Source organism: Oenanthe melanoleuca, chromosome 1, assembly GCF_029582105.1.
Source record: "Oenanthe melanoleuca isolate GR-GAL-2019-014 chromosome 1, OMel1.0, whole genome shotgun sequence".
In the NCBI taxonomy this organism is placed as follows: Eukaryota; Metazoa; Chordata; class Aves; order Passeriformes; family Muscicapidae; genus Oenanthe; species Oenanthe melanoleuca.
In genome coordinates, this window is record NC_079333.1 from 96,991,089 (window position 1) to 97,006,421 (window position 15,333).

The 15,333-nt window shown below is 38.3% G+C and overlaps 1 protein-coding gene across 1 annotated transcript in view; it reads right to left on the reverse strand.

Moving 5' to 3' along the window:
- Positions 1–15,333, reverse strand: part of MAP3K15 (mitogen-activated protein kinase kinase kinase 15) — an 84,413-nt gene that overhangs the window by 41,658 nt on the left and 27,422 nt on the right. Inside the window, exons 2-4 of the mRNA XM_056501102.1 lie at positions 14,521–14,660; positions 11,359–11,382; positions 1,898–2,091 (exon numbers count right to left, since the gene is read on the reverse strand). Of these exons, the coding sequence (XP_056357077.1) occupies positions 1,898–2,091; positions 11,359–11,382; positions 14,521–14,660 (358 nt within the window). The remainder of the gene's footprint in view (positions 1–1,897; positions 2,092–11,358; positions 11,383–14,520; positions 14,661–15,333) is intronic.

The window sequence follows — 15,333 nt, forward strand, 5'->3', positions numbered from 1 at the left end:
GTACTTATCATAAAGAAGGCAGCATCTGGGATAATAAATTGACACAGAGAAGAAACACCAGTGTGATGTAAAAAGGTGGTATATTATTTTATCATGAAAGTTGGAAGGAGACTTTCAAGCACAGAAACTAAAGCAAAAACTAGCCAACAAAAGCTGATTTAGTTGCAATCTCTTTGATTAACATAATACATAATGTGGGTAGGATCTCAGCAAAAGCCTCCAGTAAGTGCATCTTATTTACACTAATATCAGTGCACAATCCAACATCAGCACTTTTGTAAATTGAAAAATAATATATATATATTGCCAAAATGACAAATATGAATGGCCTGAACCACCTACTTAGAGGTACATTTATCCTAGAGAAGGTTATGTAATCTCTAGTTTAGAACTTAGCAGGCGTCACCTGACAGATACTCCAGTGCATACAAATTTTTCTTTACAAATAAGTCTTTCCAAGTATTAAACCTTGCTTAGCATAAGCCCTACACATAGCAAAGAAAATTAAGTTCTCTGTCTCATACACATTATAATCAAAGCAGCAAGGTCACAGTAAGCACTACTGGCAAGCACAGTGCAAGCACAGAAATGAGGCTGAGAAACAAGCATGGACTGTAAGGTGGGATCAAGACTGACCAACAACCCCCAAAGACCTCAAACCCTTTTCCAGAAAGATCTAGAAGAACAGAATTGCATGTATCTAATTGCATACACAGTGAGAAACTGATCTCCAGGATGGGGGAAAACATATCTATAAAAAAGGTACCCCAAAAAATTCCAGGGAGCTTGCTCTGCATACCCATCTTAGGAGCATGGAAACCCCAGCTGGACTGACACTGGAGCCAGGATGGGTGATCTCTCTCTTTCTTTCCTCCTCTCTGCCCCTCTTTAATTTATCTCTCTTTCTCTCTTCCCTTTGACCCTATGCTCTTTATGCAAAACCCTCTGCTGTGCCTTACACTAGGAGGTCAGGGACTAAAACACCAATTTCCATGCCAAGTGTGTAGTTTACCAATAATACGTGGCAAACCTTTGCAGACCCTCTGACTTTTGCCATTCCTTTCAACCAAGAGCATCCAGAAATCTTGGGAGCTCCCTTCCCCTTCAGGGTAGGATGTCACAGGAGGGTCATCCATGAGATGGGATGATTCTGGAATTGCAATTCTCCCCATTGCAAGGATGGGACCACAAAACCAAAGTAGTTTTTTAGGTAAGCCTTCCACTTGGGTGGGATGGCAAAGGGGAAACAAAGAAAGCTGAGGGCCCTTGGTGCTACCTCATGCTTCAGACATTAGGAAAAACTCAGTCTGAGTATTTTCCAGAAATATAGACAAAACAGCTGCAGAATACAGGGTGAGCAACTGAGAAAGAAAGACCTCCTTCTCCAGCCCCAGTTCTCAAAACTCCAACAGTACCTTGTAGAAATGGCTAAGCAGTATCATGTTTATTAAGTGATACCAGAAGGTTAATATTTAAAAATCAAAACAAATAATGAAAATCACAACTGAATGCCAATTGCTACCATGTATATATTTTATCTGATGACAGAAAAGAACAGTTTTTGGCTTTGAATTCTGCAAAGAAACTCTGAGCTTAGCTCCTATTATAACCCTCTGTCTGCACTATAATTTAACTTAAGCACTTTATCTTACCCATGACCTGCCCTTGCTTTCTGGCAAGTAAGTATAAAGCAAACTCTAGAATAACATGGTTAGTTAATTGCAATAACTGCAGGCCAGGAATACAAAAAGCAGTAAAACTGGCAGCTTCTTTTAACACTATATTAAGTACAGAGAAAAAAAAAAAACCAACAAATCAATGCTACTAGAAATTCCAGATCTCCTTTTTTCATTATATGACTAACAAATTTCTGGAACTGTATGTGTTGCAACATTACCATGATGTAACATGGACATCCTTGAGAAGGCTGAGAAACTTGTCCACCAGTGGGACACAGAATGGGCCCAGGATATTGTCCCAGCTGGGCTGCATGTACTCAGAGGCTCTTCGTTGGGCATCACTTTCACAGCAAAAGTAGTCAGCACAAGGTGTGACAATGTATGGAATAAAATAATAATTGCCACTCGAAGCCTAAAATAAAAACAGGCAGAGTTTAGAAAACAAATGGAAGTGGGAATATACTTGTGTATACAAAGAAACTTTTGCTGATAGAAAAACAGCTAGAGTAGTGCTGATGTGTAGGAATTTTTAGTGCGCTGTTTAACACAAGATTTGCAAGCACTAAATTCAAGGAAATTTGTGTGGAAAAGTTACAAATATTAACAAAGCTGACAAATAAGGGTCCAGGTCTGTTAAGTGGCAATACAACCAAACTGTTCAATTTTCCTTTTGATGTAATGCACAGACTCTAGTAGGGTCTGACAATTACCAGCTAATGTTTTGTTCCCAAATTTTTGGCTTCAGACTTGAGCTTGCATCCTCTAAGCCAATCCTGTGCTAGGAAAGATATGATGCAGAGCTCTCCACAATGAGAGAAATAGAGATGTTTAATCCAGAGGAGCCTATGAAACATCTATGGAACATCTGCTGCATGCTACCATCAAAAACCTAACCAACCAAACCCCAAAACTTTGAAAACTTTGAAATGTTTTGTAATAGGACAATGTTTTGTGTTTTGTGTAGGACTTGTAACATAAAATTCTATAAGTAAAACCCAAAAAAACCCTAACTTAATATGCCACATAAAATGTGTAAATACTATCAAGGTGCTGAAATGGATGAGGACACAAGAACTGCCCTTCAAAGCCCAAAACCAGCAAATTCAGAGCTTTCAGCCCCTGAACAAGACCCCAGAAATCAGACCACTGTGAAGGTTTCCACAGCTAGGAGAAGCACCTGTATTCCATTCGAGCTATGACAATTTCTCTGCTGTTTTAAAAGGAAGGTGAACTTTATATTTGAGAGTAACTAGATGGGAGCACTGAGAAACAGGTCAACATGATACATCTGCCATGACCAACTACCACTACCTTGGAGATATCATGGCACTGAATATGTACAGCAAAATCATACCTGTCATTTTTTCATATCATCTTAGCATGTAGAAATGCCACAGCCATTTATAGTCAGCTTGAACAATGGGAAAATGCTGAGATTATGAAAAGAATGGATATGAAGATGGCACATTTTTGAATGTATTAGTAAACTAGACAGGAGAAACAGAGTGTTCACAGGAAGTAAAAAATGTAGGGAAGAGCATGCAGTTAGTAAAACTACAGATAAAAAAACCTGTGTATCAGTATATCCTGTTGCTGATCTGAGTGAGGATTTAGAATTTTAAATTATTTCTAATAGATAAAGATCAAGTCATATTCTTTCCTTACAAACCCTAAGTTACATTACCCCTGTCCAACTATTGTTTTTTAAAGACAATAAATGGTTTAGGTATATGTAAATGTATATAGCAACCTACCTGCATACATATACACATACACATAAAATCGATAAACTTACTTAATTGTAACAGAATTTTAGCTTCATAGCTTATCAAGACTATATGATGAGTTGGTTAATTTCAGGATTAGAAGCTAGGGTAATTTAATTGTCTGATTTTGGGAAATTTTAAGTTAAAAATTGCAGCCAAGCAGACTAAAAAAAACGCCAAAACTCTGAATAGCTCATCTTCCAGTATATAATTTATGCCAGCACAGAAACTTTTGTATTTAATCACAACATTTAAAAATCTACCACAAAAAACCCCACAAATTTAAGAACATGAAAACACCCCCAGAAAATAATTGCAAATAAGTTGAGAGAGGCACCCGTTCTTCAGGTGAAATAGTCAAAGGAATTAAGCAGAAATCCATGCCTTTGCTGAGAGGTTGAAAGAATGAGGCCCACAGAAGCCATTTTTAGGCTCTAGGCAAGCCAGACCAACGTAGAGTGTTTTTTGTCTTAAAATATTTTCCAAATATTTTTTAATGCTGTTGAAAGTAAACTGTTAATTGTAATATAAACAGGTTTTTTAATTGTACTGCTAAAGTTATTCTGGTGCAACTGTCACTTGGTGACAGAGATGCTACACTCAAATTAAAGGCAGGGTTTTTTCCAAATAAATAATGTTGAGTAAAAATCTCTGCATTTTCAGGGAGGGAATTATGTCTGCCTAGCTAATAGCACAATTATTTTACTTGAGCCATGCTATTAATTCGCCACTTGCTCAAGTATCAGGAATGCTGATACCCCATCTCATTAAGTAGTTAGAAGGAAAATACAGAAAGTGATAGAAAAGTAACTGCATTTACTCAAGACATTACAAACTCCTGAGTGTTCAGGGAGTTAACTCACTGTGGTCTAAAGTATTAGGGTTTTCACTGTTGTTTTCTGTGACATCACATTCCTGTCCACCCTGCCATATAGGCATGTATTTGCAAGGCCAGGTTTTGGCAGTGGGAGGGCCTTGGGGGCTACAGGAGTGGCTTCTGTGAGAAGCTGCTGGAAACTTCCTCCATGTCCAGCAGAGTCAAGGCCAGCCAGCTCCAAGACAGATGTGCTGCTGGCCAAGGCTGGGCCAATTAGAAATGATGGTAACTCCTCTGTGATAACAGATTTAAGAAGATGGAAAAAAGTTATTGCACAGATATAAGTGCAGTCACAGAAGAGTGGAGTGAGACTGTATGAGAAGAGACATCAAGGTCAGTAGAGAAGGAGGTGTGGAGGTGATGCTGGAGCTGAGATTCCTCTGCAGCCTGTGGTAAAGACCATGGTGAAGCAGCTGTGCCCCTGCAGCCATGGGGATCCACAGGGATGCAGAGATCCATGCACAGCCCATGGTGGGCACAGGGATGCACAGATCCACCCACAGCCCATGGGGATTCACAGGGGATGCACAGATCCAACCACACCCCATGAGGGATCCACAGGGGATGCAGAGATCCACCCACAGCTCATGGGGATCCACAGGGGACACAGAGATCCATGCACAGCCCATGGTGGGCACAGGGATGCAGAGATCCACCCACAGCCCATGGGGATTCACAGGGGATGCACAGATCCACCCACAGCCCATGGGGATTCACAGGGGATGCACAGATCCAACCACAGCCCATGGGGATCCACAGGGGATGCACAGATCCAACCACAGCCCATGGGGATCCACAGGGGATGCAGAGATCCACCCACAGCTCATGGGGATCCACAGGGGACACAGAGATCCATGCACAGCCCATGGAGGGCACAGGGATGCAGAGATCCACCTGCAGCCTGTGGAGGAGCCCCACACCACAGCAGGTGGATGTCTGAGAGGAGGCTGTGACCCCATTTGAATTGTGCTGGTGTGGGTTCCTGGCAGGGACTTTCAGAGCTGTAGAGAGAGGAGTTCAGACTGGAGGAAGTTTCCTGGTAGGACTTGTGACCCCATGAAGGACTCATGCTGGAGCAGGCTGTGCCTGAAGGATTGCAGCCCATGGAAGAACAACCCACGCTGCAGCAGTTTGTGGAGACTCACATTTGTGAAGCTCATGCAGAACTATGTCCTGTGGGAGGGACCCCACACTGGAGCAGGGAAATGACTCCTCTTGCTGAGCAGTGGGAGAAGTAACCTGTGATCAAATGACCATAACCCCATTCCCTGTCTCCCTGCATTGCTGGGATAGGAGCTTGGAAGGAGAGAGGGGTGAGGGTAAGGTCTTTTTAAAGTCTTATTTTGCTTCTTATTATCCTGCTCTGATTTTGTTACTAATAAATTCAATTAACATCTCTAATTCAAGCCTGATTTGCCTATAATGGTATTTGCTGAGTAATCTCTCCCAGTCTTTAACTCAGGAACCCTTTGTTATATTTTCTCTCCCCTGTCTGGCTGCAGAGGGGAGTAAGAAAGTAGCTCTGGTGAGTGCCTGGCATCCAATCAGGGTCAATCTTAGTCACTACAGTGACTAAGATATTATGAACTTCAAAAAAATACTTCCTCTTCTAAAGTTGAATAAATACAGTATTTTTATGAAACAACTGTGAAGAGAGATTATCACAAGACAAACACTATAAATCTAGTACTTGCAAGGAGCAAGTACTCCAATCATGTTGAAAGAAAGACCCTTCCAAGCACTAATCTTAAATCATCCTTATTCATTTTTACATGTCTAGACACACAGTGAAAGAATGGCATATCTATTCAACAGAAAGCAGATTTAAAGTGATACATACTTTGCCTATTAGATTACCACTGTGGTATTCAGCAGGTACTTGAACACGAAGAAAAGCTTTGAGGTTGGCAGCCTACTCCAAATTGAAATACAACAACAAAAAGGAAAACACCACCACAAAACACCATAAGAATCAAAAAGACACACAGGACACATGAATAAAGAAATAATTAAAGAAACAACAGAAAATGAATATAGGTGTTTACAGCAAAACTATATTTACAAGGCAAAGTTCAATACTTTGGCATTTCTCTCATCTATTTTATCTCTTGCATTTCTCTTATTTACATGATTTATATGTCTATACATTTTCCTGTGTCATCATTAAGATGTTAATAGGTCTTATTTTTATGAATCTGCCAGACTTATTATCTGATTAGTCAACTATAATCCAACCACTACATATTGCTTGAGATGGTAACATTTCCATAAAAACTAACTTTCACACAAAAATTTTAAAAATCTTAGTTTACACTAAGGGAACAGTGGCATATTTCATTACTTAGAGCATTAAAAGTAGCATTTACTTTTGCCTTTGTACTATTTTCCACCCAAAAAGAAAAATTACTGAATTCAAGATGTTCCTGCTCTTTCATTCTGTGCCCTTTTTACAATCTCTTTTAAAACTTCTGCTACCTCAGGCCTTTTTAGAAATATATCATTAAAAGACCGCATCGCTTAAACTTTTATACATTGTAAAAATAATCAGAAAATAAAAATAGAAAGAAATTTACTCTGCAATAATACTTCTTTGGATTATTAAGTTCATATAATGTTATCATACTTCAGAGTCTTGGCTCTCATTTCAATCCACTGGGCTACTTAACTGGAGTGTAAGAGTCCAAGTGCCAAAATCTTTCTATTTGGTTTTCTTAAATGTTCATTGCCTTGAAACAGTATATACAGTCTAATTTATATAGCTACTGAAACCTCTGCAGACACTTTCTGGCAATTACAATAAAAAAATGATTTTTCAACATAAAAATTCCTTGTGGCAAGGATAAATTGCAATCCAGTTCCCTTTAGATCAAGGAGAATTTTTGCTAATGACTCCTCCATGGCCCAGACATTATTCACTGCTTATTATAAGAGCTGCTACAGGATTTCATGAAAAATAACCATTTAAATCTCTAAAAATACTTCATCAGGCCCACAGGCCTAAGTGTACAATGATAATAAACCTTTTGGTTTAATAGCCAGCCTACTTTTCTTCAAATACCTTCCTGAATGCAATTAAACAGGGTTATTAAATTTCCTCAGGCATATTATAAACTAAAGAACCACTAACTAGTCTTTCCCCTTATGTTCTGTACTTGGTATAATAATTTTTCCATAGTGGAAAGTTCTAGTTTGTATTTTCAATGCCTCCTTCAAATAAATTGAATGGATCAAAGTGTGCATCTCAAACTATGTACAACCTATCCTAGAGCCATTGCACAAAGGACTACACATTTTGCTTCCTGACTCCAGCAGTTTTCTAAAGCCCCTTGTTCACTCTTTTCTTCACTCAATCTTGAACTTTTTTTTCATAATTTCTTAAGATCTGGTAGCAGCAGATGAAATTTCCTTCCTTAAAAAAGCAAAACATCAAGGATGGCAAAAAATTTTTTGAATCAAAATAAAAAAACTTCCCAATGAATTTTGTCTTTTGAATTGGTTTGGGAAAAGATAACTTTTTAAATCATATTTTGATTTTGAAAATCCTTAAAATTTCATTTCTCCAGGAAACTGATGTTTATTTGAGATGTAAAGAAACTCCAAAGCACAAGCCTTTTCCATAGGTAATTTTCTTTCCTCTGCCCTTCAGTCCATTTTTCAATAACGTTACCTGTTCTGCAAGACTGCATATTTGCCATTCATTTTATTGATAATAATTTTGACAGAAACTAGGAAGCTGTGCAATCTTTATTAAAACTAACAGAAATGTCCTTAAAGCTCAGAGGAACTCTACAGAAGGAAATCTAACTGATGGGACACAGAATCTTGGTCTTGAATTTCATGCCAGGGCAATTCTTAGGAACTGAACTCCCATAACCAATAATTCTTTCCTTTCACATCCAAGTATGCAATAATTTATCAATACAGAATTTTAACTGCTTGTTAGAAGTCAAGTAGAACTGAATCACATTCCTTCATCTTATGTGTGAAACAGGAAGGAAGGAAGGAAGGAAGGAAGGAAGGAAGGAAGGAAGGAAGGAAGGAAGGAAGGAAGGAAGGAAGGAAGGAAGGAAGGAAGGAAGGAAGGAAGGAAGGAAGGAAGGAAGGAAGGAAGGAAGGAAGGAAGGAAGTTCTCCTACTCACACTCTTTTCTCAGACAGTAAGCTATTAAATTTCTCTGGCTCACACCACTGTAGCTTGCTGCTGTATAATTTTCACTGTTAGATCAGCTATACTCAGGCCAACTCTCAGTTGAATTGCTGCCTTCTTTTTTCTGCACTGTTTTCAGCTTCATGTCCAGTTTCCTTGCTCTTGCCTCCTTCTCAATGCTGAATTAGAATAATGTTTTCTCTACAAGAAAAATAACCATTCTCTTCAAGGCTTTCTTGTAATACACAAAGCAAATCACCCTGATGACACACTAGACATTCACCTTCTCTGCAACTTCAACATGGCTCCACGTCTGTTCTATGCTACAACTTTCCTGCAACTTTGTGGATGATGTGAGATTTGTAGGATAAATAGGAAAGGTGAGGGCAGGGACACCTCAGAGAAAGCTCTAAGCTACAGCAGCCAGCCTAGAAAGTTTCACTCTTGCTGCTGGAACAAAGGTGTGCTGTGCCTGTCAACAATCTGAGTTGCTCCCCTTTCCTTACATACCCTGCAGATGCATGAACACAGAGCCTGTAAAACATGGAGAGGACTTCTCCCACAATGAGTGGCTACTACTGGGCTGCAGGAAGGCTTAGGAGATATATATCCTCTTTCCACCATGCCTCCAGCCCCTGATAAAAAGTGTATTTAAGCTCTGTTATTGCACAGTTCCAGCAGAGGCATACCCACATTTTTCACTCAGGACAAGTGAAAGGAAAACACAAAGCTCTACTACAGGAGAATTAACTGTTGCATCTAATATTCAGCAATTAAACTGAAATGGTTATCTAACTATATATTTGACTGGACACAATAAATTCATGCCAATTATGTACCTACTTAACAAGCATAGCAACTCTAAACAGCAATTCTCTTCAAACAGGACATTGCCCATACAGTTGTAAAATATTTAACCAAGAAATGAAGCAGTGGTATCATATTGGATCAGTGGTAAACTGCAAACCTCTTGTCACAATGTACTGGGTTAGAAAGGAGGGGAAGGTAATTGTCTATTTGAAGTCAATTTCAGCTTTAAAAAAACATAGTTTTATCCTATGAATTATTTAGCTTACTCATTAGTTTGTTCTAATTTCTGAATAAAAAATACTGATAAAAATGAAATATGGGAGCATATTTATCTAATAAAAGAAGGTATGAACAACTTCAAATAATACAAAGAAGTCAAGAATCCATACTTGGTATTTAAAGTCATTCATTTTTTACCTCGTATTTTACTCACATTTTATTTCTTAATTTAAGCATTTGAAGAAAGTGGGTTAGACAATCCCTCCTTTTTAAAGAAGGATTCAGGATCCTAGCTTAGGGATATCTCCCTGCCCCTTCTGCTAGCCACAAGGTGTTTACAGGTCCAATACCAGACCCTAATATAGAAACCATGTCACTAGAAGCAAAGGTATGGAGCTGAGTCAGAAGAGGTTTAGGTTGGATATCAGGGAAAGGTTTTTCACCCACACGGTAGTTGGGAACTGGAACAGCTCCCCAGGGAAGTGGCCACAGCCACAGCCTCATGGAGTCCAAGAAGTGTTTTGGACAATGTTCTCAGCACATGGTGTGACTTAGGGATGTCCTGTGAGGAGTGGGACTCAATCACCCTGGGGAGTCTCTTCTAACTCAGCATATTTTTGATTCAATCTTTTCTTGTCTTCAGTGTGAAGAGAAATACCTGCCTTTCTGGAGAGAGAATCTGCCAAAAGAAAAGACTGCAGGCTGCAAATCTGATTGCACTAGGTTGAGTTTGCCACCTTTGTCCTTTACTCCATATCTGGTATTACCACCCAATGGCTCATTCACAATTCTCCCTCTTGCTCTGGAAGGGAGAACACATGCTCCTTAAATTTTGGTCATCCACCAGTGATGGACAGTAGCATTCACAAGGAAATCTGCCACATTCTGAGTTCCTCTTCACAGAGCCAGAGAGCTCCCACCACACAGGTCACACTGGTTCAGAGATCCCTGAGACAGCCAGGAAGGATGACCTGCATTTACATGTGCTAAAACTGATCTATCTTTAGCATATGTGGAGCACTGTGGCCAAGTCAAAACAGCAGCTCAAAATAAACTGCTGTGACTAATGCATTTTTTCTTCTAGTTCTCTTTAAAATTACTATCAAACTCCAAGATCACTTTATTTTTTTAATCCTGCTCAATAATGTTTAAAAGAAAATAAAAGTCTATGATGAATGGGAGGAAAAAGAAAGTGGAAAGTGTAAGAGGTTTGTAAATTCAGTCATTCTCAAAATAACAGTGCAGAGGATTTAATGAAAATAACCACTGACATGGTGTGAACTATGGCAAAATATACAACTATATAAGATATAGTGGCATATTTTAAAAAGCCTTAACTTCTACATTTTTGCTTGTTTCAAACTTGTTTGGCTTTATTTGCATTAAGTGTAAGAATACTTTTACTTTGGGAAATAAGCTTTTCTAAGAAATAAGAATTTCTAAGTAAATTTTAAAGTTAGAAAACAAGCATAAAGAAGCCAAAGCTGTTTGAGATCCAAAAGTAAACCCCATTAAGGCATCATGATCATGTACATTTGCAGAAATGGGTGATAGTGGTAGAGGGAAAAAGAGACTGAATTTCTGAGTTTATATTTGGATCTGTCAACCTACAAATAAAACTTATATCTACTGGCACTTTTCTAGAACTTAGAAAGGAATTAGTAAGGAAAAGTAGCTTTAAAATCTAGCATTACTTTGGAGTGTCAACAAACTTTCCAAAAGTTTGAATTATAGATAAGGTAAAACAACTGCCTTTAATCACACGGAGCATATGTATGCTTGGCAGCTTTGGTATTGGAGTTGCTTCAAATGTAGGATCTTCATTTTGTGTTTTTAAAATGAATGTGGATTTAATACTTACTGTGTTTTTCTGAGATACCATATCCTGTGGGAAAAAAAAAAAAAAGATAATAGAAATGTTTATTTGTTTGGGTTTTTTTGTAGTTCAGGTTACGAAAAAATTAACAATTCAGTGAAGAAACCTACTTAAAGAAGCATTCAGAAAATAAAGTTGTACTTAGCAGTAACTGGAGTTTCTTAGACTGACACACCCAGTCAGACTCTGAGCATTTGTAAGACAAAAGATTCAAAGCTGGAGGGTTTTTCTCTCTCCAAGAGTATCCTTCAGATACCTAAGCCCCTTTCTTACCCAGACTGGTACACACCAACACATTCCTTCTACACCCTAATTCTTCTCACCTCAAAAATCTAATGAGAGATAATGAAACAATGAAGAAGATTATAAACTAATGGGCATGTAAACCAGAGACTTCCAGTTGCTGGTAACCTCCTCTTCTCTTGGGTGATGGATTACACATTCAATGAGCACTGCTTGGTCAAACTAAAGGTTCTCCAGGTAAGCCATGCTACAAATACTAGACATAGAATAGTTTCTTATCAAGGCTGTCAATATAACTGAATTAAATGTGGTCTGACAACCCGAGATGATTCTGCTTAAGCAACTTTGTATCTGACAGCCTGAAATCCACTTGGACACCACCCACAATGATCATGCCCATGCACCCATTTCCTCAAAAACAGGCACAAATACCAGGGGGCATTTAAAAGGTTTAGCTCTATAAATATGACTCTCTTGAAACCCAGATTACATATTCTTTTATATCCTCAGAACCACGTTGTTTTGAAAGATGTTGGTGAAACTGGAGAGACAACTCTTGGGACAATTTCAGGATGGCTTCTAAGAGATAAATTGTATAAAGTCAAGTTGGCAGAACTTCACAGCTCTTCAGCAGAAGTAATAGCAGTAACATCAATACTGACTTTATAACACTCAGGCTGTGCACCACTTTTAAGAGTGTACACAGCAACCTAAGTCCAACTAAACTAACACAATTCTGAACAGAAATGAAAAAACCCTGACCAAATCACCCATAAACTTCAGAATAAAGAAACATCATCAGAGGGTCAAAAAGGTATTAAAACCTAAATGGAATTTCTAATTAGCCTAAACTCCTTAAGTCAAATAAAATACTTCATAACAAAAGTGATGGAAAGCTTAGACATCTGCTATATTACATATCTGAAAATTAATGTCCACCTAGCCAAGCAAATATCTCCAATAAAGCTTTATCTACTGCAGTTAAATATCTTTCTCAATAGGGAGAAATCAACTCTTCTGAAACCATGAAACGTGTCACGAGCTGTTCTTTGCTGAAATACGACACAAACAGTCGCTGCCTGCCTTCTGAAATATTCCTTAGAAAGGTGTATTAGCATATTTGAATGCTATTCAACACTAAACTGGGGCTCTATTGCTGAAGGGATACCAATGACAAGAGGAGAACTGAACCCTGTCTCAGTGCCAGCTTAAACCATTTGATACAGAGGATCTCTCTTAGCTGGTTCCAGCAACTTAAATCAAGTCTTACCATCACCTCTAAGATATTCTATGGGCCTATTTAGGCCAAGGAGGTTATGCAAACAACTGAGAGATGAGTAAGATATCAGTCTCACTGACAGCTCCTAGAAGAAGAAAGGTGAAGGCAGATATTAGTTTTTCTAGCCTTAAGTGACCTAGACACATTCTAGGCTCCAGCCCCTAGGCTTCAATTTTACATTATTAGAAAAAAGGCAAGGAACTGACAGTGTAAAGTCTTGCAAGTTCTGGCAACAACCAGTCTGAACATCCAACTACAGGTGGATGTAATCCTGGAGATTCTTCAACACTCCAGCTGTGGAACACGGGCAAGAAGTGCAGAAATCAAAGCAAATATTCTCATTGGGCAGCAACAAATAGAAAAAAACTGGCCTGAAATTCCAAGACTCGGGCACATACTTGGGAGAACCAAGTTGGTTCAGAAAGTCTGAGTGACTGAGCATAAAGAAAGATAAAAATGTTTTAATGAAAAAGAAAAATGAAGCATTTCCCAGCAGTCAGGTACATTACCAGACGTGGATGAAAAGTTGCATGATTGCTCACCCTGATTAGGTGGAGGAAAGGAGGATATGGCAGTAATACCTTAGCATGTATCTGTATGGATCATCTCATTGAGCAAAGAGTGTGACAGACTCCAGCTTTGAGTTGAATGTGAATGCATATGTGGACATGAAGAAAGGAAGCATGGGTTATAGACACATGACAGTAAAATCAAAGACATTGAGAGCAGAGAAGAGGAATAAGAAGCCTTTACAGAACAAAGCTTTATTGGGGAAAAAGGAGACTTAATATTCTTACAGGATCAAGAGAGGTTGGAGAACTGCAAAAAGGATTTTTGGACACTAATGGTGTGAAAAAAAGCAAAATATCAAGGGGCAATAACTCAAAATGAGGAAAAACCAACAAAATATGAATAATGCTTCCCTCAGTGAAGATAGCAAGAAAATGGATGATACTAAAAGCAGCAATAGATAATACAGAGGACAAAGTCTAAATGTGATGTAAAATAAAGAGAATCTTCACTGAGAAAGGCAGAAACATCCACAATATACAACTTGCATGGAGAACAGCAATTTCAGGACGCAAGTATTATCCTACTATAAAAATGAACAATGAAAAGAACAATGAACAATAAAGCCCTATAAAAATACTTGGTGAGGATATCTTTTCCTATCTTCAAACAGCAATAAAAAGGAGATTGTAGTAGTCTTAGCTAGTCAGCACCTAGGGAATACAAAATTCATCTGACAGAAGTCCTTACATAGCAGTAGGCTGCAATACAGTCCTTGCTCAAGTGTCCTTATTATACAGCCATAATTTTTTCTTACATGTACTTTAATTAAAAGAGGGAAAGGAAGGAAAAAAATCAGACCTGCACTCTCAATTTCAAGTCTAAGTACCTGAAGCAAAATCAGCACCACAGTATGGATCTTTTCTTACAAAAACCCATTTATTTATTCTGTCATTAATGTTTTTGCTAATAGTTGCTTTTTCTTAGCAGGATTTAATTACGTAGCTATGAAGAAATTACATTAAATGTAAGTTTCAGAAAAACACAAACATCTGTAGGATTGGGTATTTATAGATACTTCTGAAATAAACCAGACTGTGAAGTGAGAACCTTACTTTGAGAGACTGAGCAGTGTCAGCATCAGTGTCATGGTAAAGAATAACATTATTGGCCATGTCAAAGCTTTCACGCACGCCAAGGTGGTAGAACAGTGATGGTTGCTTGGAAATATCACTCATGTCCACAACTGCAACATCTGAAATGAGAGAAGAATGAAAATCTGAAATGAAGAGAGAATGCTAAAAAAATAATAATCTTAGACTCCATTTTATTCTTACATGGGATTTAAAACAAATCCTGAATTTACACACACACACACCGGACAGACAAAGTCAACATTTTCAAATAAGGATCACTTTCTCATAAGAGAAGTAAATTTTACCCTTCATATAAAAGGTAAGAGCCACTCATGAAATTATCTCAGCATTATATGAACTGGGAGGCTGAGGTTTACCAATCCTGCTTGAGGTTTTGAAATCACAACATCAAGAATGCCTCCAGTAAAAAAGCAATTTTGCATTTGCTCCCTGAGGTCTGACAGCATGAATACCAACAGGATAGAAGCTTCAAATATTCAGGATGGAACCTCCAAAAATAAGAATGTAAATTAGAAAAACAGGGAAAACTGTGAGACCAAATTTATTTTAAGAGGCTGAGGTTTGAAGAATAGGAAATTGTTAAAGAGTAGAAAAAGAAATTATTCTGAAAATTGACTCTTAAAAGCTACAGGCAAGACGTTCAAGATGGGGCACACAGCAATGAGGGAATTCAAACACAAGTAGCCAAAGCAAGACTTCCACTGCTCTTGTTTAGAGTTCCAGTCAGAAATGAAAGTCAGAAATGCAAGTAAAAACATTTACATCTGTGGA